The sequence below is a fragment of the Gracilinanus agilis genome, chromosome 4, assembly GCF_016433145.1.
Source record: "Gracilinanus agilis isolate LMUSP501 chromosome 4, AgileGrace, whole genome shotgun sequence".
Classification (NCBI taxonomy): Eukaryota; Metazoa; Chordata; class Mammalia; order Didelphimorphia; family Didelphidae; genus Gracilinanus; species Gracilinanus agilis.
The window spans coordinates 191,302,714-191,328,673 of record NC_058133.1 but is presented as its reverse complement, the minus strand read 5'-3'; the positions used below and the strand labels follow the sequence as shown (position 1 = coordinate 191,328,673).

General features: G+C 34.6%; 2 protein-coding genes across 2 annotated transcripts in view; one reads left to right on the top strand and one right to left on the bottom strand.

The window, feature by feature from the left end:
- Nucleotides 1–25,960, bottom strand: part of LOC123247705 (keratin-associated protein 10-4-like) — a 93,248-nt gene that overhangs the window by 66,648 nt on the left and 640 nt on the right.
- On the top strand, nucleotides 11,994–12,539 carry LOC123247706 (keratin-associated protein 4-3-like). Its single transcript, XM_044676687.1, has one exon. The coding sequence runs from the start codon at nucleotides 11,994–11,996 to the stop codon at nucleotides 12,537–12,539; it is 546 nt and encodes a 181-aa protein (XP_044532622.1).

The window sequence follows — 25,960 nt, the reverse complement described above, 5'->3', positions numbered from 1 at the left end:
GATAATGGGCATCCTTGTTTCACTCCTGATCTTATTGGAAAGGCTTCTAATTTATCCCCATGGCATATGATGCTTGTTGATGGTTTTAGGTATATACTGTTTATTATTTTTAGGAAAGGTCCTTCTATTCCTATACTTTCCAGTGTTTTCAATAGGAATGGATGCTGTATTTTGTCAAAGGCTTTTTCAGCTTCTATTGAGATAATCATGTGGTTTTTGTTTGTTAGACTGTTGATATGGTCAATTATGTGAATGGTTTTCCTAATGTTGAACCATCCTTGCATTCCTGGTATAAATCCCACCTGATCATGATGGATGATCTTCTTAATTACTTGCTGGAGTCTCTTTGCTAGTATTCTATTTAAGATTTTTGCATCTATGTTCATTTGGGAGATTGGTCTGTAGTTTTCTTTCTCTGTTTTTGATCTCCCTGGCTTTGGAATCAATACCATATTTGTGTCATAAAAGGAATTTGGTAGGACTCCTTCTTTGCTTGTCATATCAAATAATTTGTAAAGTATTGGGATTAGTTGCTCTTTTAATGTCTGATAGAATTCACTTGTGTATCCATCAGTCCCTGGCGATTTTTTCCTTAGGGAGTTCTTTGATGGCTTGTTCAATTTCTTTTTCTGATATGGGATTATTTAAGTATTCTATTTCTTCTGCTGTTAATCTAGGCAATTTATATTTTTGTAAATATTCATCCATATCTCCTAAATTGTTATATTTATTGCCATATAGTTGGGTGAAATAGTTTTTAATGATTGCCTTAATTTCCCCTTCATTAGAGGTGAGGTCTCCCTTTTCATCTTTGATACTATCGATTTGGTTTTCTTCTTTCCTTTTTTTTTATTAGATTGACCAGTACTTTGTCTATTTTATCTGTTTTTACAAAGTACCAGCTTCTAGTCTTATTTATTAATTTAATAGTTTTTTATTTTTGATTTAATTAATTTTTCCCTCAGTTTTTAGTATTTCTAATTTATTTTTCATCTGGGGATTTTTAATTTGATCACTTTCAAGATTTTTACTTTGTACGCCAAATTAATTAAACACTTCCCTCCCTAATTTGATAATATATGCACTCAAGGATATAAAGTTTCCCCTGAGTACTGTCTAAGCTGCATCCCACAGACTTTGGTACTATGTCTCATCATTGTCATTCTGTTCAATGAAAATGTTGATTGTTTCTATGATTTCTTCTTTGACTAACTGGTTTTGGAGAATCATGTTATTTAATTTCCAATTAGTTTTTGATTTACCTGTCCAGGTGCCCTTACTAATTATTATTTTTATTGCATTATGATATGAGAAGGTTACATTTATTATATCTGCTCTATTGCATTTGTTTGCAGTGATTCTGTGCCCTATTACCTGGTCAATCTTTGTGAATGTACCATGTACAGCTGAAAAGAAAGTGTATTCCTTTTTGTCCCTATTTATTTTTCTCCACATATCTATTAACTCTAATTTTTCTAGGACTTCATTCACCTCTCTTATCTCTTTCTTATTTATTATTTGGTTTGATTTATGTAGATCTGAAAGAGGAATATTTAGATCTCCCACTATTTTGGTTTTACTATCTATTTCCTTCTTGAACTCTGCCAGTTTCTCCTTTAGGAATCTGGATGCTGTGGAATTTGGAGCATATATATTGAGCAATGTTATTTCCTCATTGTCTATAGTGCTTTTTATCAGGATGTAATTACCTTCCCTGTCTTTTTTAATCATATTTATTTTTACTTTGCTTTGTCAGAAAACATGATCACCACTCCTGCCTTCTTTTTCTCATTTGAAGACCAAAAGATTTTGCTCAAGCCCTTTACCTTAAACCTGTGTATGTCTCCCTGCCTCATATGTATTTCTTGTAGACAACCATATGGTAGGATTTGGGTTTCTAATCCATTCTTCTATTTGCTTCCTTTTTATGGGTGAGTTCATCCCATTCACATTGAAAGTTAAAATTATCAGTTGTGCATTCGCGGACATCTTGGTATCCTCTCCTAGTTCTACTCCTTCTTCTTACACTATTTCCTTTTAAACCAGTGGTTTGCTTTAAGCTAGTAACCCTTGTCCCCCCACTTGATTCACTTCCCTTTTTACCCTCTCCCTTGTTATTCTCCTCTTTTTATTTTTAAAGCCTAATGAATTCCCTTCCTCTTCTCCTCCCCTCCCTTTTTTGACCTCCCCACTTCCCTGTTCCCCTTGGTTTATCCCTTCTGACTTTCTCAGTAGGGTTAGATAGAGTTCTATATCCCAATGGATATAGCTAATATTCCCTCTCATGGTTAATTTCACTGAAGGTAAGGTTTAAATATTACCTCTTAATGCTCTCTTCCTCTTCTTCTTATAATAGTATTCATCCCCATGTAACAGATTATCCTATTTTTCTTATTCATTTAAGTTTCTCTTGATGCCATCTACTATTCACCCACCTCTTTCCCACCCACACCCATATCATCTTAGACCATATAGTACTCCAACCTCTCCCTATGAATAATTCTTTGAATTACTATAATAGTGAAAACTATAATAGTGATTAGAGTTCACTACAGAGAATTACACATAACATTTCTCCACATAGGAATACAAATAATTAGATCTTATTGAAGCCCTTAAAGAGGCAGATTAAAAAAATAAGAGTTTTCTTTCTTTCCCCTCTGTTTCTTATTTAGTTTTTCATCTTTCTCTTGATTTTTGTGGTTGGATATAAAACTTTCCATTTAGTCCTGTTTTTTTCTGTGCAAATACTTTGAAATTGTCTATCTTGTTGAATGCCCAAACCTTCCCCTGGAAGTATGTAGTCAGTTTTTTTTTAAACCCTTGTACTTCGGTGTATTGTCTCATAGGTTGTAGTCAGTTTTGATGGGTAGGTGATCCTTAGTTGTAGACCCCGTTCTCTTGCCTGTCTGAATATCATATTCCAAGCCTTCCGGTCTGTTAGCGTGGAGGCTGCCTGATCCTGTGTGATCCTGATTGGTGCTCCTTGATATCTGAATTGTCTCTTTCTGGCTTCTTGTAAAATTTTTCCTTTTACTTTGGAAGCTCTTGAATTTGGCTATTATATTCATGGGGGTTGTCTTTTCAGGGTCTAGTGTAAAGGGTGATGTATGGATCCTTTCAGTGTCTATATTGCCCTCTTGTAGAACTTCAGGGCAGTTTTGCTGAATAAATACTTTTAGTATGGAGTCCAAATTTATATTAATTTCTGCTTTTTTCAGGAAGACCAATGGTTCTCAAATTGTCTCTTCTAGATCTGTTTTCTTGATCTGTCAATTTCTCAGTAAGATATTTCATGTTTCCTTCTATTTTATCAGTCTTTTGACTTTGCTTTGTTTGTTCTTTCTGTCTTGAGAGATCATTGGCTTCTACTTGCCCAATTCTTGTCTTTAGAGACTGGTTTTCTGCCATAATCCTTTGATTTTCCTTTTTAATTTGGTCTATCCTGTTTTCCAGCTGTTTGATTTTGGTGTCCAATTTGCTTATCAATTCTTTTGATTCATGGTCATCTTTTTTGAATTGCCCAATTCTAGCCTTTAGAGACTGGTTATAATCTTTTGGTTTTCCTTTTCAATTTTGTCTGTTTAGTTCTTTAAGGCATCCAGCTGGTCATTTTTGGTCTTCATTTTGCTCATCAATTAATTTGATTTCTGAACCTCACTTTCCAATTGCGAAATTCTGCCTTTTAACCTGTTATTTTCTTGCCAGATCTCTCCCATCTTTCTCATAATCTCAGATTTGAACTCTTTGAGACTTTGTGACCAGTTTTCATTTTTGGGGGAAGGTTTGGATATGGTTACTTCTTTGTTCTCCTCTGCTGTTTGCTCTGTTGGCTGGAATTTTTCTGTGTAAAAGTTGTTGATTGTTAAAAATTTCTTCTTGATCTTTCTCTTCTGGTGTTCCTGTGTCTGGTTTGCCATTGTTAGCCCAGCTCCCTCTTAGCTTTATCCTCATGCCCAGGGTCTGCATGCGCTCTTTAAGCTCCTGAGATCTTAGGTCTAGTTGTTCTTAGGGTCAAGTCTCCTGGTGGTCCCCTTGCTTATTCTTTTGCCTGAAGTTCCTTTAACAGTCTCAGGGCACTGCTTTCATAGTCATGCACCCCTTTGCACTGGATCCCCACCCAACGTCCATGCCTGAGCTCTGGATCCATGTCTGCACCTACATCCACACCTGCCATCAAGGTCTGTGTTCAAAGTCCAGCATTCTTTAGCCTCTTGGGGTCTTAAGTCTTGCTGCTCTCAGGATCAGGCCCTGGTGATGCCAGGTAGCTGCCAAGGACTTAATGAATGCCCCAAACTTGCTCTAACTCTTGTGCTCTGGCTTTGGCCCTGTAGGTGGTGTAGTGGGGAGGGGGTTGCTCAGCTCACATTTTAGTGAGAGCTATTTCACTCTCTTATAGCATGGAAATGCCCCAATCCCATGTACCTTCAATGCTGCGCCCTGTTGTGTGGTCCCTTCACTCATCTGGATTTGTTTTTATGTCCTCTTGAGGAGTCTTATATGTGTGGGTTAGGAGAGGTTAAGCAGCTGCTTTTTACTCTGCCACCATCTTAACCTGGAACTGGTCTTTCGTTCTTACAAATAAACTTTGTTATATTTTTTTCTAATTCAGTAAAAAAAGTTCTTTGGTAGTTTGATAGGTATAGCACCAAGTACGTAAATTAATTTGGGTATGGTGGTCATTTTTTATTATGTTAGCTCATCCTACTCATGAGCAATCAATGTTTTTCAATTGTTTAGATCTAGTTTTAATTATGTGGAAAGAGTTTCATAGTTGTGTTCGTATAATTCCTGTGTTATCTTGGCAGATAGATTCCTAAGTATTTTATATTGTCTAGGGTGATTTTAAATGGAATTTCTCTCTCTAACTCTTGCTGCTGAGATGTATTAGAAATATATAGAAATATTGATGATTTATGTGTGTTTATTTTGTATCCTGCAACTTTGCTAAAGTTGTTGATTTTTTCCACTAGTTTTTTAGTTGATTCTCTAGGATTTTTTAAGTAGACTATCATATCATCTGCAAAGAGTGATAGCTTGGTCTCCTCACTGCCTATCTTAATGCTTTTAATTTTTTTTTCTTCTCTAATTGCTACTGCTAGTGTTTATGGTACAATGTTAAATAATAGAGGTGACAATGGGTGTCTTTGTTTCACTCCTGATGTCATTGGGAATGCTTCTAATTCATCCCCATTGTGGATGATGTTTGTTAATAGTTTTAGTTATATACCATTTATTATTTTTAGGAAAGGTCCTTCTATTCCTATACTTTCTAATGTTTTCAGTAGGAATGGGTGTTGTATTTTGTCAAAGGTCTATGTGATTTTTTCTTTGTAAGCATGTTGATAAGGTCAATTATGTGAATGAATTTCCTAATATTGAACCATTCTTGCACTCCTGGTATAAATCCCACCTGATCATAATGAATAACCCTCTTGATGACTTGCTGGAGTCTTTTTGCTAGTATTCTGTTTAAGATTTTTGCATCTATGTTCATTCAGGAGATTGGTCTAGTTTTCTTTCTCTGTTTTTGGTCTACCTGGCTTTGGGATCAGTACCATATTTGTGTCATAAAAGGAGGTTGGGTAGAACTTTTTCTTTGCTTATTATGTCAAATAGTTTGTCTTGTATTGGGAATAGTTGTTCTTTGAAGTTTTGATAGAATTCATTTGTGAATCCATCTGGTCCTGGGAATTTTTTTCTTAGGGAGTTCTTTGATGGTTTGTTCAGTTTCTTTTTCTGATATGGGATTATTTAAGTATTCTATTTTTTCTACTCTTAATATTGGGAATTTATATTTTTGTAAATATTCATCCATATCATCTAGATTGCTATATTTATTGCCATATAATAGAGCAAAATAGTTTTTAATGATTTCCTTGATTTCCTCTTCATTAGAGATGAGGTCTCCCTTTTCATCTTTGATACTGATAATTTTGTTTTCTTCTTTCCTTTTTTAAATTAGATTGACCAGTACTTTGTCAATTTTATTTGTTTTTTCAAAGTACCAGCATCTAGACTTATTTATTAATTCAATAGTTCTTTTATTTTCAATTTTATTGATTTCTCCTGTAATTTTTATAATCTCTAAGTTAGTTTTTAACTGGGGATTTTAAATTTGTTCCCTTTCTAGTTTTTTTATTCACATGCCACTTCATTGATCTTTGACTTCCCTAGTTTTTAATATATGTACTCAAGGATATAAATTTCCCCCAAAATACTGCTTTAGCTGCATCCCACATATTTTGATAGGATATCTCATCATTGTCATTCTCTTCAATGAAATCATTGATTGTTTCTATGATTTCTTCTTTAACTAACAGATTTTAGAGAATCATATTATTTAATTTCCAATTAATTTTTGATTTACCTGTACATGTGCCCTTACTAATTATTATTTTTATTGCATTATTATATGAAAAGGTTACATTTATTATTTCTTCCCTTTTGCATTTGTTTGCCTTGTTTCTATGCCCTAGTAAGTGGTCAATCTTTGTGAATGTACCATGTGCAACTGAAAAGAAGGTGTATTCCTTTTTATCCCTATTTATTTTTCTCCACATATCTATTAACTCTTATTTTTATAGGATTTCATTCACCTCTCTTATCTCTTTATTATTTATTTTTTGGTTTGATTTATCTAGGTCTGATAGAGGAAGATTTAGGTCTCCTACTACTATAGTTTTACTATCTATTTCTTCCTTGAGCTCTGCCAGTTTCTCCTTTAGAAATTTGGATACTATACCATTTGGTGCATACATGTTGTCTACGGTTCTTTCCTTATTGGCTATACTGCCTTTTATTAGGATGTAATTACCTTTTTTTATCTCTTTTAATCAGTTCTATTTTTACTTTGACTTTGTCAATATCATAATTGCCATTCCTGCCTTCTTTTTCTCAGTTGAAGCCCAGTAGATTTTGCTCCAGCCTTTACCCTAAACCCTATGTATGTCCACCTGCCTCATGTATATTTCTTGTAGACAATATGTGGTAGGATTTTTTTAATCCACTCTGTTACTTGCTTCCATTTTATGGACGAGTTCATCCCATTCACATTCAGAGTTATAATTATCAACTGTGCATTCCCTAACATTTTGATATCCTCTCCTAGGTCTGCCCCTTCCTTCTTATGCTATTTCCTTTTAAACCAATGGTTTGTTTTAAATCAATCCCCCTTGTCCCCTTACATATTTTACTTCCCTTTCCACTCCCTCACTTTTTGTTCTCTTATTATTTTTAAGGCCTAATGAATTCCCTCCCCTTTCTATTCCCCTTCCTTTTTGAACTTCTCTCTGCCCCCCACCCCTTGGTTTATCCCTTTTGACTTTCTCTGTAGGGTAAGATAGAATTTGATATGCCAATGGATTTAACTACTCTTCCCTCTCAGGATTAATTCCACTGAGAGTAAGGTTTAAGTATTTCCTATTAATGTTCTCTTCCTTTCCTTCTTATAATAGTAGTCATCCCCTCCCCTTCCCATGCCCTCTCTTTGTGGTATAGATTATCCTATTTTTCTTATTCATTCAAGTTTCTCTTGGTGCCATCTTCTATCCCCCCACCTTTTTTCCCCCATAGAACATTTAGTACTCCAAACTCTCCCTATGAAAAATTCTTGAGTGAGTACAATTTCTGAGAATTATACATAATATTTCTCCATATAGGAATACAAATAATTTGATCTTATTGAAGCCCTAAAGACACACATTTAAAATATGAGTTTTCTTTCTTTCCCTTCTCTTTCTTATTTACCTTTTCATGTTTCTCTTGATTTTTCTTGTTGGATATCAAACTGTCCCTTTTGTTTTGGTCTCTTCTTTACAAATACTAGGACGTCTTCAATCTTGTTGAATGTCTATACTTTCCCCTGGAAGTATATAGTCATTTTTGATTGGTAGGTGATCCTTGGTTGTAGACGCAATTCTCTTGCCTTTCTGAATATCATATTCCAAGACTTGTGGTCTTTTAGCATGGAGACTGCCAGATCCTGTGTGATCCTGATTGGTGTTCCTTGATTTTTGAATTGTCTCTTTCTGGCTTCTTATAATATTTTTTCCTTAACTTGGAAACTCGAATTTGACAATTATATTCCTGGGGGTTGTCTTTTGAGGGTTTAGTATAAAGGGTGATCTATGGATCCTTTCAATGTCTATTTTGCCTTCTTATTGAAGAACATCAGGGCTGTTTTCTTGGATAATTTCTTGTAGTATGGTGTCTAAATTTTTATTAATTTCTGATTTTTCAGGAAGACTGATTCTCAAATTCTCTTTTCTAGACCTTTTTTCTTGGCCTGTCATTCTTTCAGTGAGATATTTCATGTTTCCTTCTATTTTGTCATTCTTGTGACTTTGCTTTATTAGTTCTTGCTGTCTTGCAAGATTATTGGCTGCTACTTGCCCAATTCTGGTCTTTAGGGACTGGTTTTTTCTATTATCTTTTTATTTTCCTTTTTGATTTGGTCTATCCTGATTTTCATGTTATCCTGCTGTTTAATTTGGGTCTCCAATTTGCTTATCGTTTCGTTTGATTTGGGGGCATATTTCTTCAATTGGGAGTTTCTGTCTTTTAAAATGTTAATTACTTTTTGAGCTATTTCCCACTTTTCTTACCAAATCTCTTCTGTTTCTCATGATCTCAGACTTGAACTCTTCAAGAGGTTGTGACAAATTTTCATTTTTTTAGAAGGTTTGCATGTGTTTACTTGTTTGTCCTCTTCTGCTGTCTGCTCTGTTGTCTGGATTTTTTCTATGTAAAAATTATCTAGTGTTAATGTTTTTCTCTTGTTCTTTCTCTTGGTTAGTTCTTGGGCATTGTTTGACATTATTATGCTGGTTTTTCCTTCTCAGTAAGAAGTCTGGGTGAGGTGTGCAGGGTCTCTGTGTATAGAACTGTGGAGCAATTTTTGCCTGAGGCTACTTTATGAGTCAAAACACAGTGCCACCCCTCTCAGCTTTATTCTCACACCCAAAATCTGTGCTCTTTAGGGTCTTGGGGTCTCTAGTCTAGCTGTTCTCAAGGTCAAGCCTCCTGGTGGTCCCAGTCATCTACCAAGACCCGAGAGATTGCCCAATGTTTGATTCTCTGCCTGAGACTCCTTTACCAGTCTCAGCACACTGTTTCCACTATCTGTCACCCCTCCGCTCTAGGTCCATGCTCAAGGTCTGTGCTCAAAGTCCATGTTCTTAAGCCTCTTTGGGTCTTAAGTCTTGCTGCTCTCAGAAGCAAGCCCCTATTGGTCCCAGTTAGCTTCCAAGAACAGAGTGAATGCCCCAGATTTGCTCTAACTCTTGTTCTCTGGCTCTTGCACTGTAGATAGGGTGTTTTAGTGGGAGCTATTTCACCCCCTTATAGTGTGGAAATGCCCCAAATCCCACGTATCTTCAATGCTATGCCCTATTGTGAGGTCCCTTCATTCACCTAGATTTTTTTTTTGTGTCCTTTTGTGATATCACATATGGGTTGGTTAGGAGAGTTAAGGGCTCTGCTTCTACTCTGCAGCCATCTTAACCCAGAAGTCTTAAATTTAATTGTTAAAAATTCAAGTAATCTATTTAACTATTTTAGATTTATTTGTTATTTAATTGCAGAAGTAGTTTTTAAAACTAAAATGAATCATGTTGAGAAATATACAATATCTTTTTTTTTTATCCTGGGACTCCACTAGGAGTATAGGGCCACAACCAGTAGGCAATGGGCCACACAGTCGCTCAGGGTCACCCAGCTGGGAAGTGTCTGAGCCCGGATTTGAGCCTAGGACCTTTCATCTTTAGGCCAGGCTCTCAATCCACTGAGCTAGCCCAGCTGTCCCTACTTTTTAGGTTGTAGTTTCTTTAGCAGATGTAGTTTTTACACGGTGGGGTTGCTAGCCCCACGCCCAAACCTCCTCATTTTTCATCCAGGCTAGGGACCATCCTTGGCCCAGGAGTGGTAAGGGTGGGCAATAGGGGTCAAGTGACTTGCCCAAGGTCACACAGCTGGAAGTGTCCGAGACCGGACTTGAACCTAGGACCTCCAGTCTCTAGGCCTGGCTCTCAATCCACTGAGCCACCCAGCTGCCCCAATATCTTATAGCACTTTTAAATTCCACAGAAAAATGACTTAAAATTTAAACTCACTTTCCTTTGGTTCCAATGCAACAAGCGGCACAGTGTTGTACCCATCTGTGTGATGTGCTTAAACTGCCTAATAGTAAAAGTGGCAATTCACTATCATGACAATTTCTGCTACACTTCGACTCAAAATTAACCTAGCTTACATAAAAAATATGTAATAGTTTTGTTAACCATTGGGCAAGTGAAGAAAAGTCTTTTGTAGAAAATGGTAGCTGACTTTAATGTTGAAGAATACTAAGGATTTTGTGAATCATAAATAAGCAGGGAGAGTGTTCTGGGCATGGTAGGAGGCTATCTAGTCTGTATCATGTCATAGAGGGAGAATATTGACTATCATGTACGGGGAAAATAAAGTAGTTCAATTTTCATGGAATGTTGACTACATGAGGAGATTTGATGTAGTGTCAGTGTGGAAAGACAAGTTGAAGTCATACTTTGAAGGAATTTTAAGCGTCCATGATAGGAGTTCATATTTTATAGTAGAGATAATTGAGAGGCACTGAAGATTCTTGGCCATAGTCAGACATGTGCATTCAGATTATTACCTTGGCAGCACTCAGTGTATGTAGAGGGAAAACATGAAATTGTGAAAACCAGAAACATGTGAAGTAAATATAGATATTTGGAAGGGACCTCCATTCCAGCTTTGATCCCAAACACCCCAGTGGTAATGGGTTATAGGTGTCACAGAGTCACATGTCTGATACCCTGATGCTGTGTCCTGGCACAGCCATCCTTGGTTTTAGCATTCTGAGCATCAATGTGCCAAAGACAACACAATATTGCCACAAATGGAGGAGCAAGTGGAGTTTAAAAAGTGAGCTCTGGAAGGAGAGTTGTCTTTTCTGCTTCTGTCTTTAAATGAATGGCCTCTGTAGCTGTTCTCTCTGCTCCTTATCTTATCTGGTAATCTCTAGCAAGCCTCAAGCTGAGCCAGCTAAATGGAGAATCATACTTATCACTAAAGTTGCTGAGACCTCTCACTCTCTCTATATTTGTCTCTTTACTAATAAATGCATATAAGTCTGATAATAAACCTCCAGCTTAATTTTCATTTATAATAAATATGTTTATTTTGATTAATTTTGGTGAGATAGGACAGCAGTGGTCGATGGAATAGAGAAGTAGAAAAAATTATTTAGGCAATAAAGTAGGCTATGTATAGATTTAATTGCTTCTAAAATCAATATTTCAACTAAAGTAAGCCATAATCACCTATTATTGCTAATAATTCACAAAGGATTGCTTGGTAGAACCCATGTGTGTTTGTAAGCGACCAAAGTTTTATCTGTTTCTGGATTCATTTTAGCTTACCAATCATTGGGCCTTACCAGGCTTGCTCTCATAAACATTTCTTAAAAGTACTTCACTATGAGTCAGAGGATGATACATAGGAAGCAGAGAGTAATATTAAGAGCTATGAGCTGCTCTGTCACAGTATGACTAAAGCTAAAGAAAAGAGGAAAATAGTAAAGTTCCATGAATAAATGAAAAGCAAAGCAGGATTTCGTAGGAAAGTTTGCCCTGTATATTTTGTATATTGTTATATGTATTTTGTAGAAGAAAGTCTTGTTGAGGCACAGATCGGGGGGATGAATGCTGATATTCCGTATGATTCAGGGGTGTGAATTTAGTGATATATATAGCAAATTGAATGAATCCTAAAGGATTAGGGAAATAACATTTTTCCATCATTAAGACAAATTATGTAATTGAAGGGTCATCTTTTCCCAACTTGCTAAAAAATAACAAGGAAATAAGCTAATAACAATGATGATTGTTGCTCAGAAATAGTATATAAGAGGCTCAAAGGGCCAGAAGACTTTCAAACTCAAGTACCTCACTTACCCTGAAAGAAACCTAGAAGCTCAACCCACCACCACCATGGTCAGCTCCTGTTGTGGCTCTTCCTGCTCTGGCCTGAGCTGTGGCTCTGGCTGCTGTGCTCCCTGCTGCTGCCGCCCTGCCTGCTGCCTTCGGCCAGCCTGCTGCCAAAGCACCTGCTGCAGGACCAACTGTTATAGGCCCACCTGCATTGTGTCCACCTGCTGCCGCCCCAGCTGCTGCGGTTCCAGCTGCTGCCAGCCTTGCTGCCAGCCCTGCTGCCGCCCTAGCTGCTGTGTGACTAGCTGCTGCCGTCCAACCTGCTGTCGACCAAGTTGTTGCCAGTCTGTGTGCTGCCAACCTACCTGCTGTCGCCCTTCCTGCTGCCAAACCACTTGTTGCCCCACAACTTGCTGCCGCCCCAGCTGCTGTGTGTCCAGCTGCTGCCAACCCTGTTGCCGTCCCAGCTGCTGTGTGTCCACCTGCTGCCAACCCTGCTGCCGTCCCAGCTGCTGTGTGTCCACCTGCTGCCAACCCTGCTGCCGCCCCATTTGCTGCAGAACCACCTGCTGTCGCCCAGCCTGTTGTGGATCCTCCTGCTGCTAAGTGTGCAAGCTATCTGCGCAATATCCCCCTTTTCCTGTAGACACATATCATTTCCTCAAGTGTACTAATATACAATGACATCCTACTTTAAGCTTATGCTCCTGCAACCAATGTGGAAAACTTAATTCCTTTGATTTGCCATCTGAATTTGGCTACACTATTTCTCTCTATTATCTCCAACCTCATAGGCCCAAAACCTTTTAAAGGTAAATGTGTCAGCTATGAAGATTCATCAAATTGATTTTTTTTCATCTTCCTTTCTGGAACTATAACAAAGTATTCAAATAAAGGAGCACTTTCAAAGTAGAATTTTAAGTTTCAGTTATCAACTCATCAAGTCCCTAAAATTGCAATCTCTGATATCTCCTACTTGTAATTTTGTGGTGTCTTATTACTTGTGTTTCCTAATAAACTTTAGTTTTCCACATAGAAAATCCTGTGTATTATTTATCATTTATTTTTGAGTGTTTCTGAAAGTTTCTTAATTAATCATCATTTCCAGGGGCAGAAAACTCAACTCTTTTGTAGCTCTGGTATTTTTAAAAAATGAAATACTAGTCTAGAACAACTATACAGCCAAACTAACATTCTTTTAGAGTGGTTTTGCAGGTAATCCTACTTAGTAGACTGATACAATAAAAATATCTACACAAGAGAGATGACCAAAACATAAGCTTAGAAGAAGACAGCAATCTATAAATGAAAATATATGAAGTTTCAAAGGAAAATGTGAAAGGATGTCAAGCCCAAGATGAATCTTTGGAAGAATTCTAAAAAGGATATGAAAAACAAATACTCAGGAACATAGAGGAAAAAAAACAGAAAAGAAAATGTAAGAAAAAATCAACAGCTTAGAACAAAAACTTACTGATGAAAACAGTTCCCTAGAAAAAGAAATACAATACTTCAAACAGGAAAATATCCACACACTCAAAAAGGAAAAATAGAACCTCAAAGAATAAAATGGCTCCCTAAAAATTAGAACTGGACAAATGGAAGGCATTGATTTCATTAGACAGCAGGAAATAATAAAACAAATTCAAAAGAATGAAAAAATAGAAAAACATTTGAAATCTCTTCCTGGAAAAGCAACTGACCTGGAAAATCAATAAAGTAGACATAATCTAAGAATCACTGGATTGCTTGAAAATCAATATCAAAAAGAAACTGGACATAATATTGAAAGAAATTTTCAGGGAAAACTTTTCTGATATTCTTGAACAAGAGGAGAAAGAAGAAATTGAAATAATCCACTGATCACCTTCTTAAAGAAATTCCAAATTTCAAAATCCCAGGACAATTATAGTCAAATTCCAAAAATTCCAAGTCAAGGAGAAAATAGTACAAACAGTCAGAAAAAAAAACAGAATTCAAATATTGTGGGATAATAATCAGGATTATACCAGAGGTAGCAAATTCTACATTAAAGGACTGGAAATCATGGAATATGCTACTCTGCAATGCAAAGATTGTAGGACTACAATAAAAAAAATCATCTACCCTGTGAAACTTGACATAATACTCCAGAGAATGAAATGGACTTTTAAAGAAACATAGAAATTCCTGGCATTCGTGATGAAATGAACAGAATTAAAAAGAAAATTCAATGATCAAATTTGATACCCAAAAGAAACAGAAAAAAAAACTCAGGAGAATCAGTGGTGTTAAATGAATCACATCCCTGTATAGGAAAGTGGTAATTTAGATATTAAGATTTCTTTAGTATAAGAGATAACTAGAGTACTCAATATACTTAAAACAATCAAAGGGGGAAAATGAGGTTAAACTATCTACATTATTAGTTAAAAGGTGATAACTAAGATGCTTAAGATATCTATGAAATTTTAAGTACCTAACATAAAAATATTTAGGATATCTAAGGTCCTGAAGCTACCTAAGAACCTTATCACTAATAAGGCAATAAATAGGAGCATACATAGACAGAAAGCAGGTAGTAAGTTGAACATAATGAGGTTTAAAAAAATAATGAGATGACAAAAAGGAATACATTGGGAAAAGAGAAAAATAGAGTAAGTTGAAGGTAAATCATATCACATTAGGAAGTATGAAATAATCAGCATAGTGGAAGTGAAGATGAATGAGTGTTCAGACTTTACTCTTATCAGAATGGAAACAAAGTAGAAACAACATCCATTCCCAGTTAGGTATAGAAATCTATCTTACACAAAAAAAGCAATGTAACTAATACTAGAAGAGTGATAAGAAAAAGGCAGGGTGAGGGGTGGAATTAAAACAAATTTCTTTGGTGAAGGTCTCATTTCTCATCTATACAGAGAAATGAGTCAAATTTATAAGAACAAAAGTCATTCACAAATGACAAATGAACAAGTAGTTTTCAGATCAAGAAATTAGAGTTACCAATAACCTTATGAGAAGGTTACAAGAGAATTACTCTTCTCTATTTTATTACTATTTTGACTAGATTTAAATTACTATTGACTAGAGAAATATGAATTAAAACAACTCTGAGGTACCACTCACACCTACCAGATTGGCCAGTATGACAGTAAAGGAAAATGCTAAATGTTGGAAGGGATGTGGCAAAATTGGGACACTAAAGCTATTGGTGGAGTTGTGAACTGATTCAACCACTCTAGAGGATAATTTGAAATTATGCCCAAAAGGCTCTAAAACTGTGCATACCCTTTGATGCACGAATACCACTACTTGATTTGTATCCTCAAAAGTAAAAAAAAAGGTAAAAGACCTATTTGTACAAAAATATTTGACAACTCTTTTTTTTTGTGGTGGAAAAGAATTGGAAATCATGGAGATGTCCATCATTTGGAGAATGACTGAACAAGTTGTGTTACATTATTGGGATGGAATACCATTGTTCTGTAAGAAATGATGAGCAGGATGATTTCAGAAAAAACTGGAAAGGTCTACATGAACTGAAGCAGAGTGAAGTAAGCAGAACCAGGGGAACACTGAATACAATAACAAAAATATTGTGTGATGATGAACTGTGAAAGACAAACTATTTTCAAAAATACAAAGCTCCAGGACAAGTCTGAAGGGCTTACAACAAAGAATCCTGTCTACCTCCAGAGAAATAACTGTTGGATCAAGATGCAGATCAAAGCATATTATTTTTTATTTTTGTTTATTTGTGTTTTTATTTGAGTGTTTTAATTTTATTACTATTCTCTCAAAAGTATGGAAATATGTTTTGCGTGATCATACACATATAACCCAGATCTTTTGCTTACCATATTTGGAATGGGAGAAACAAGGGAGGGAGACAATTTGGATCTTATATTCTTTTTTACATTTACGTATTTTACATAATTCTACATTTAATTGAGACAATAAACTCTTAAAAATATTACTATGATCTATTGAGAGATACATATAATACCTCTTTCATTTTCATTCAGTGTAATTTCTGTTAATCTTATTACTCCAAAGATATACCAATCTGGACAGCTATTTTAAATTTCTCCCTCCCCTCTACAAGCAATGTCTAAGTTAGATGGCCTTAGAGAAAAGGTTATCAATATAAGATCCATGGATAGATTTTAAGAATGCCTATGAACATATTTTAAAATATTTTGATTGTACATTATGTTACTTTATTTCCCTTGTAATCTTCTGTATTTTATGATACATATTTATAAAATTATAATTGAATGAATTCCACAGACTTTGCCAGATTACCAAAGGGCTCCATGACACAAAAAGTTGAAGCACACCAGTTTCGGAGTCTTGCTTCACTATTGAGTCCACATTCTGGACTGTAAAATTGATTACTTCAAGAATTCCCTAGTTTAGTTCTAGACAAGATATATGTCCTCCCTCAATATGTAGCAGACTACAGGTGTATAGGAGATGCTTAAGCTCTCTAGGACTCAGAATTTAATGACTATCTTCTGTGGCAGCTACCCCTGAGCATTTCTCCCAATTTTAGAATATCCATATCATATTTAGAATATCAATATGCCTACAGTTAGTGAGATCCCAAAGTGGAACACAGTTTATTCTGCCAAAATACCAATAAGACCTCCTTCCTTGGTCACTCTTTAAGATCTCTTCTTGTCACAATAACATTTATATCACCATCTTTATGGTTTCTTCAGATCATGCTGCTCTTCAGATTGCCTAAGGTAATTTACATAATTGATGCTTGAGTCCAAAAACATCTTTTCCAACTTGTTGAGTTAGAGAAAAAGAAAATGAGCTTGTGGTGCCTTAGAGATCTTCATTTTCTCGACTCACTTGCCATTAGATTACACACAGATCCATGTTTTTTTTTTATCATTTTCATTTCACTAGTAATCCACAATAATATATTGTTTACTCATCTTCCCACAGAGACATTTTATTATTCTGAAGTATTGTCTAATTCGTTCTAGGTAACTCCACATATCCATATGCCTGGGATATTTTCCTAACCAGGACACCCTGGATGCTACATTTCTGCACTCCCCTGTCAGAATATTCAGGTGTTAGTATTTTTCCCAATTTGGTGATGTTTTCTTATCTTTTCTACCTCTCTCTTATTATTCCTAGTGTTTTTCTTATCTATCTATCTATCTATCTATCTATCTATTCATTTATACTTTCTTTTGATTCATTTGTATTTTCTGTTGTAAGCTAAATTGCTAGATCTTTGCATAATAATAAACCTATTTTTTAAAAACCTCTTTACTTAAAATGCTGTGGAGCATTGTAGGGGCATATCCTGAAACAAAAAGAGTTAAGCAGCTGCAAGCATAACCTTTACCATTACAGCTTGATACTTATAAAAAAACTGTTTGTTGAAATAAAATCTCATTTAAATGAATGAAAAAGAAAGCACATGTTAATACATGTCAAGTACTGTGCTAAGTACACATATAGAAACAAATAAGATATCTTATTTCAATGAGCTTATACTTTAATTTAGATAAATAACACATAGAATAAATTTTGATTGTAGAACAGATGGAAAGTCTAAGAGTGAACTTCTTATTTCACTGGCAGTGTGGGTAAAAATAATATTTAATTTTTTTTAAATTTAGAATATTTTTCTGTGGTTACATGATTCATGATTCCACCCCTCTTGCTTCCCTCCTCCTTGAGCTGACATGCAATTCCACTGGGTTATACATGTATTATTGTTCAAAACCTATTTTCATGTTCTTCATATTTGCAATAGTTATCTTTTAACATCAAAACCTTAATCATATCCCCATTGAACTAGGTGATCAATTATATGCTTTTCTTCTGTGTTTCTACTCCCACAGTTCTTACTCTGGATGGGGATAGCATTCTTTCTCATAAGTTCCTCAGTGTTGTCCTGGATCATTGCATCGCTACTAGTAGAAAAGTCTATCACATTTCATTGTGCCATAATGTTTCAGTTTCTGCATACATTGTTTTCCTGGTTCTTCCTCTTTCATTCTGCACCACTTCCTGGAGGTCTTTCCAGTTCACATGGAATTTCTCCAGTTCATTATTCCTTTCAGCACAATAGTCTTCTATCATCATCAGATACCACAATTTGTTCTGTCATTCCTCAATTGAGAGACACCCCCTCATTTTCCAAATGTTTTGCCACCACAAAGAGCGAGGCTACAAGACTTTTTCTTTATTACCACTTTGGGGTAGAAACCTAGCATTCTTATGACTGGATCAAAGGAATTTTTTAAAGCCTTTTGCACATAGTTCCAAATTGCCCTCCAGAATGTGATCAATTCACAACTCCACCAGAAGTGTATTGGTGTCCAAATTTTGCCACATACCCTCCAACATTTATCACTTTTCTTTGCTGTCATATTGGCCAGTCTGCTAGGTGTAAGGTGGTACCTCAGAGTTGTTTTAATTTGCATTTCTCTAATAAGGAGAATACTTTTTTATGTGATTATTGATAGTTTTTATTTCATTAGAATACTTTTTATGTGATTATTGATAGTTTTTATTTCATTGTGTGAAAACTGCCTATTCATATCCCTTTACCATTCATCAATTGGGGAATGGCTTGATTAGAAAGAATGTCTTAAATATTACCAGTAAGTCAGATGGCAAAACTGAGTTATAGAGGCCATAGGACCAGAGAAGATGGTACATCAGAAAGATCACAGATGGAACTGAGAGGCCAAATAATAACACTTGGTTATCCATCATCTAACTACAAGTAATATTATTCATGACTCCTGTCTTATTGAAGCTTTATGAGCATTCCAGCAACCTAGATAGATCCTAAGTGGTCTGGAGTCATGGAATGAAAAGTGGGAAGGATACCCCTGGCAATGTCAGATCTTTCAGCTTCCCAAGTGATCTGGATAAATAATAATTCCTTTACAAGTCACATTGCAACAAAAATAAAAGCATTCAAATTTATATGACACCTGAATTTTTTAATCCTAGAGAACTGGTGGGTAAAAGAATAAATTATTCCAAAAAAAGATAATTTCAGTAAAAAAATTGACAACAATAACATAGTGATACTTTTATAATGCAACCAAAGTAACACTTAGAAGGAAAATTGTCATATGAGTAAAAGCAAGACAAGTAACAGAACAATGAATAAAATTAAAAGAAAAAAATTAAAGCATCTAAAGCATCATTGTTTTTGATTCCTAGCTTAAAAGATAACCAAGAAGAAGGACAATGGAGCCAACCAAAGAGGGCTTCAGCCAAGTACGAATATACCCTTTGTAAACTCAAGGACAAGATCATCAACAATTTCATTGTCTACCGCATCATGAGAGCCAGATATTCTGAGGTGTTTGTTTTCAACTACTACATACTTCCCAAAGTGTATGTAAAATGACATTACTATGTTACTTATTCCATATATAGCAAGATAGTGAGGAATTGATCTCATGGAGCAATAAAGTATCCAAAACTCCCTTCCACTTAAGACTTGAGAATGCTGCTCTTAGACCTTTTCCAATGCCCAGGTAAAGAATTCTCTGCCTGTCCAGACTCCTGAATACCTCAGAAGAAAGTAAAATGGCTGGTCTACCTTCAAAAAAGCAAAAATCTCTCCCTTAACTAAATACAAAAATTGAAATTATGAAAATAAAAGATAAATTGAGAACAAATAATAAAAAAAAAGAACCAATAACAAAAAACTCTAGAATCTAGTTGCCTGGGTAGAGGGAAAACTAATAAAATAGTTAAGATATAAATTAAAAATACTAATAAAATAGACTAAATTTTATAAGATTAAAATTTTATTTGTCAATATGAAAAATGAAAAAATTGATAGAAAATAAAAAGGCTATTATTAGAAAACATTTTCTACTTAATCCTTTGTGTAAATTGAAATGTAATTTCCCCACTTTCCTTAGATCTTTTGCAATAAAGCTAATATGGACATATATTTTGCATGATTTAACATGTATGATTGATATATTTTGCTTGCCTTCTCACTGAATAAGAGCAAGGTGGTAAAGAGGAAGAGAATTTAGAATTCAAAATTTTAAAAGGAAAGAATTAAAAAAAAATAAATGTATTTTTTAAAAAAGAAAATATTCTCTAAAACCAATATTGTAATGAGAAATCAACTTAGCTCCTCAGATCAATAGAATGGTCCATGACGATTTTAAAGAACTCTTGATGGGAAATGCTATTTCCTTCCAGAGTACTGGTGAACTGGTCTAAGTATATTATTTTTGGTAATGAGTTTCAGGTAGTCCAATAATTTTTAGATTGTCTTTCCTGAATCTATTTTCCATTTTCATTTTTTTGATTTTTTTGATTGTTTCTTAATGTCTCATGAAGTTATTAGCTTCTACTTGTCCAATCCTATTTTTTAATGATTGCATTTCATCTATGACCTTTTGAACCCCCTTTTCCATTTGGTTCATTTTACTTTTGATGGAATTTTTTTCTTCATTGGATTTTTATGCCTCTTTTCCCAGTTGTCCAACTTTGCTTTTTAAGCTATTATTTTCTTTTTGAATTACTTTCATTTCTTTTACTCATTTTTCTTCAACCTGTCTTTTTTGATTTTTGAATCCTTTTTTGAGTTCTTCCATACTTCAATGGGTGAATCTCAGGTTCTATTTTGCTGGTACAGCCCCCATTCTAGAATCCCAAAGTTAGCCTACACCCTATAGCAGAACCTAGTGTAGTAGGTTGGGGTGGGGGTAGTTGGTTAGCACTCCTTTGTGTGCCATTTTGCTTCTGGTTACCCCCTATCCTGTGAAAATTGACTCTCTGCCTACCTTTCAAGTTGTGTTCAGTGGGAGAGCAGTGTCACTGTCTTCCTGTTGTATTTGGATTTCCATCTTTTTGAAGTGCTTTTTAAAAATTGGTATGGAAAGACAGTCAGAATGGTTTCAGCTTTTGCTGTACTAAACTTCCATCTTGACTCCATCCTGAAGCATATTATTTTCACTTTCTTTATTTTACTTCCTTTTTTCTTTAACTTGACAAATGGGAAAATATAGTTTGTATGACTGTTTGTGTTTAATCGGTATTATATTTCTTGATTTCTTTATAGGCGGATGTTACTCAAAACTATCTATTCTAACTCTTAGATACCTTTCTTTGGGCATTGGAAAGAAGAAGAAAATTTGGAACTGAAAATAAATATTATTTTTTTAAATCTATATTAATGTAAAGAGGTTGACTCAAATAAAAAGAAGACATATCAATTTCGGTATGTCAGAGCTAGAAATGTTAGAATGTCCCTGTCTTACCTAACCTTGTATTGCTCCCATTGCTTAACAAGATATTCTTTATAATATTCTTTATAAAGAGGAGGTCCTTAATAAATATTGTTTGAATTTGATAAATGAATATTTAATTTTTTTGTAATTGTGTATTAGTAAGACTGGTCATTTAAATGAAGTGGATGAAGATTCACAATAACATAAAATTTCCATTTTAATAAAACAAGAAATAAAAAATCTCTATATATCTCAGAAAAAAATTGAAGATATATTTAATCATAGGAGATTATAGGATTATTTAGTTCACTAAACTCATTTTTTGAGTCATCCCTCTTGAGGCTATTTGACTGATTCCCATATGCATTCTTATCATCATGGGTTCTAAGGTAATCCTGAGACATTTGTATAGAGAAAAGAATTGGACTTGGGATTTCATTGGTATATAAAATTCCAGGATGAGACAATGCAATTCATCACCTTCCCTGAAATTTATAGTTTTAGAGTTGAGTTGAACAGAGATATCAAACTTGCAACCTATTATACCTCTGAGTGAGCCCAAATCAGATTAAAATATAATTGGAAGGTGGCAACTAGATGACTCAGTGGAGTGAGAACCAGGCGTAGTCACAGGAAATTTTGAGTTCATATCTGGCCTCATACACTCCCTTAGCTATGTGACCATGTGTAAGTTCATTAACCCCCATTGTCTAACCCTTACCATTCCTCTGCCTTGGAATCAATAAACAGTATTGATTCTAAGACAGAAGGTAAAGGTTTAAATATACACACATACACATGTATATATAATATAGATAGATAGATATAGATATAGATATAGATATATGGAATATATTTAACAAAATGAATAACAAATATAAGAATGCATATTATATTATATTTTAAAACTAAGGCAATATGTGAGCCCTCATGTATGGATTAATGGCTTCTCTTTCTATTTAGTACCACTGTACTAGAGCACTAGGAGGTGTCTTGTCCCCACAGTCAGTATTTGTATGTCAGAAATGAAATTTGAATCCAGGTCTTCCTGGTTCTGATCCCAGTTCTTATCCACTATGTGATGCTGTCTCTTTTCAACATCTCTTTCAATCAAATGAGGTCAGAATCCTTATAATTTTCTAAATATATTTATATACTTATTAATTGGAAAAAGGGTTATGGGTGTAATATAGTCAGAGTCCTTCCTGATTTATTAAATACCATTTATTTAATAAACCTCCTTTCCCAATGATAGTTATTTCATTGCAGTGTCACAGCAATCATGCAATCATGGGAAATAGTTACTATTATTATTCTCATTTGACAGATAAGAAAACTCAGTCTGAGGTAGGTTCAATGTGACCAGGATCATATAATGAGTAATCATCTGAAGTAAGATTTGAATTCAGGTCTTCCTGACACTAAAGTCCAGCACTCTGCATTGCACTGCTTTATAATGGTTAAGTCCTCTACAATTTACATCTGACTAAGCAGCCATATGACCATCGTGTATCAGATTAGGAATGGGAATATGGACTCCAAGACTATCAAAACACCAAAAATTATTTTGTAGAGTTAAAAAAAATAATGGCAAAATTAATCTATAAGAGCAAAAGGTCAAGAATAGCAAGGGAATCAATTAAAAATGTGAAGGAAAATGATTTAGCAATATTAGATTTAAATTGTTTTACAAAGTAGTACTCATCAAAACAATATGGTCAGAACCAGGAGAAAATTGTACACAATTTGATGTAACGGACTTTTCTACTAATATCTATGAGATGATCCAGGATAATCCAGAGGAACTTATGAGAAAGAATGCTATCCACACTCAGAGAAACAACTGTGAGAGTAGAAACTCAGAAGAAAAACATATGATTAATCATGTGTTTGATAGGGATATGATTGGGGTTTTGGCATTAAAAGATCACTCTAGTGCAAATATGAATAATATGGAAAGATTTTGAACAATGATACATATATAACCCAGTTGAATTGCTTGTCAGCTCCAGGAGTGAGGATGGAAGAGGGAAGGGAAAGAACATGATTCATGTAACCATGGAAAAATATTCTTACTTAATTAATGAATTAAAAAGAAAAATTAAAAAAACAATATGTACTGGCTAAGGAATAGAGTAATATATCAGAGGAATAGATCAGGTATATAATAGTAAATGACCATAATAACCTAGTATTTGATAACTCCAAGAGCCAGACTTTTAGGGGAAAATCCGCTATTTGAAAAATGCAAAAAAGCTTGGCAGAAGGCAGACATAGACCTACATCTCACACTATATACCAAGATATGGTCAAAATAGGCACAGGATTTAAACATAAAAGATGCTATCATAAGCAAATTAAGGGAGTGTGGGAAATTTTACTTTTCAGATTTATGGGTAAGAGAAAAATTATTACAAAACAAGAGATGGAGAGGCACACAGAAGATCAAAATGATATTTTTGATTACATTAAATTTAAAAAATTGCACAAACAATATCGATGCAGCCAAGAATAGAAGGAAATTGGGAAAGAGGTATAAACATTTTTTTAGTTTCTCTGATAGTTTTCATTTCACGTAAATAGGTAACTGAGTCAAATTTATAAAAACAAGTACCATTCCTAATTAATAAATGGTAAAAGGACATAAGTAGGCAGTTTTCAGAAGAAATAAAAACTATATAGAGAGCATCTCAATGTATATGAAAAAATGCTCTAATCACTACTGATCAAAGAAATTCAAATAAAAACAATTCTGAGTTGCCACTTCACATGTATCAGACTGGCTAACATGATAAAAAAGAAAAATGACATGCTGAAGGGGATGTGAAAATATAGGGACAAAAATACACTGCTGATGGAATTGTAAACTGATCTGTTTTGGAGAGTAATTTGTAACTATGTTCAAAGGGCTATAAAATTGTGCATACTCTTTGACTCAGTACTACTAGTACTAGGTCAATGTTCCAAAGAGATCAAAGAAAAAGGAAAATAATGTACATGTACCAAAAATACTTATAGAAGCCTTTTTGTAGTGGAAAAAAAGTGAATACAATAACAGCAATATTTTAAGAATAGTTAACTGTGAAAGACTTAGCTACTCTGATCAATACAATGATCCAAGACCTGAAGGACTTATGATGAAAAATGCTATCCATCTCCATATAAGGAACTAATAAAGTCTGAGTACAGATGGAAGCATAATTTTGTCTCTTTATTTTTTGTGTGTGTGCTTTATTTTGGAACATGGCTACTATAGAAACATGTATTACATGATTTCATAGAAATAATTCATATTATACAGCTTTCCTATTCTTTTTTTTTTTTTTTGCTTTCCTTTTTACCTGGTATGGGAAAACAGGAGTGAAGGAGAGAATTTGGAATTCAATTTTTAAAATATGTGTTAAATACAAATGAATAGTAAATCTGTTTTTTTTCAAAACAAAAGATTCCCAGTTAAAGAGAAACAAATGTATTGGAATCTTCAATCTCAAAAGGTGAAACAAACTAGAGTTGTAATTCATTCTTCAAGATAACTAGTGGATAGAGTGCTGGGCCTGAAATCAGGAAGAGTTGAATTCAATTTGACCTTAGACCCTTATTACTATATCTGTGCAAATCACTTAAACCTCTATTTGAATCAGTTTCCTCCTATATAAAAGGAAATAATAATCCCTACCTTCTAGGGCTATTGTAAGCATCAAATGAGACAATTGAATAGCATATTGCAGATGATATATATGCTTATTCCCTTCCTCGATGCATTCAGCTTAACAAGAATTGTCAAATATTTGTCTGGATGCAAAAGATTGTTCTGAGTGTTAGGAATATGGAAACAGTTTCTGCTTTCCAGGAATTTACATTTAATTGATATGAATCTCCATATGTATAGGCTAAGAAAATGGATGGTTCGTTACCAAATTCTATAGCTAGGTTGGATTTCATTTTAACCTCAAATAAGAAATGTTATGCATCAGGGAGTAAATATGAAGTATTTTATATGGCACTTGGCAATACGTGGAAAGAGTTTTAAAGTATTCATTCAGCTATTCTTTATGTAAACTCATGGAGACAGAATTATAATATATTTTCTTAATATGCTTCTGGTATGCACTCCTAATCTTTAATATATAATATTACAACACACCTGCCCACACATTTTCTCTCCCAGATGCTATCAGACCATTGTTCTGAACTGTTGATAGTATTGCAATTGTAAAATGATTTGAGAACTGGGACATTTCGGGAAGTCATTGGATAGAGAGCCAGGTCTAGAGACAGGAGGTTCTGAGTTCAAATCTGACCTCTCACACACTTCCTACCTCTCTGACCCTGGGCAAGCACCTAATGCCAGGCCTTATCACTCTTCTTCCTTGGAAACTGATGCTTAGTATGAATTCTCAGACAGAAGATAAAGGTTTAAAAATTGTTTGATAACCTAGAGATTGAGTTCTCAAGAACATGCAAGAAAAAAACGATTAACAATTTTGATGTCTTACATTTTTTTTACAAAAAGATTTATTTTAAAACAGAAGTAATATGTTATAAAATAAACAATATTGGGGGAAATTGGAGGTGAAAACATGGCTTAGGTTTAGAAAGCCAAAAGTTTAATATCTTCATCTTCAGCAATTTTAATAGTTATGAATGATGAAAATTAAATCCTGAAACAGGAACTTCAACAAAAATTTTCAGGCTTAATTTAGCTCACCAATGAGAGAAAATAGAAAGTGGCTGGTACTATTTCCAGGTGCAATTACATAGTTCCATTTGGCTGATTTGGGGTGGGTTGATTCC

Excerpts from the sequence above, each read along its gene's own strand:
- LOC123247706 (XM_044676687.1), top strand. The coding sequence starts at position 11,994 with ATGGTCAGCTCCTGTTGTGGCTCTTCCTGCTCTGGCCTGAGCTGTGGC.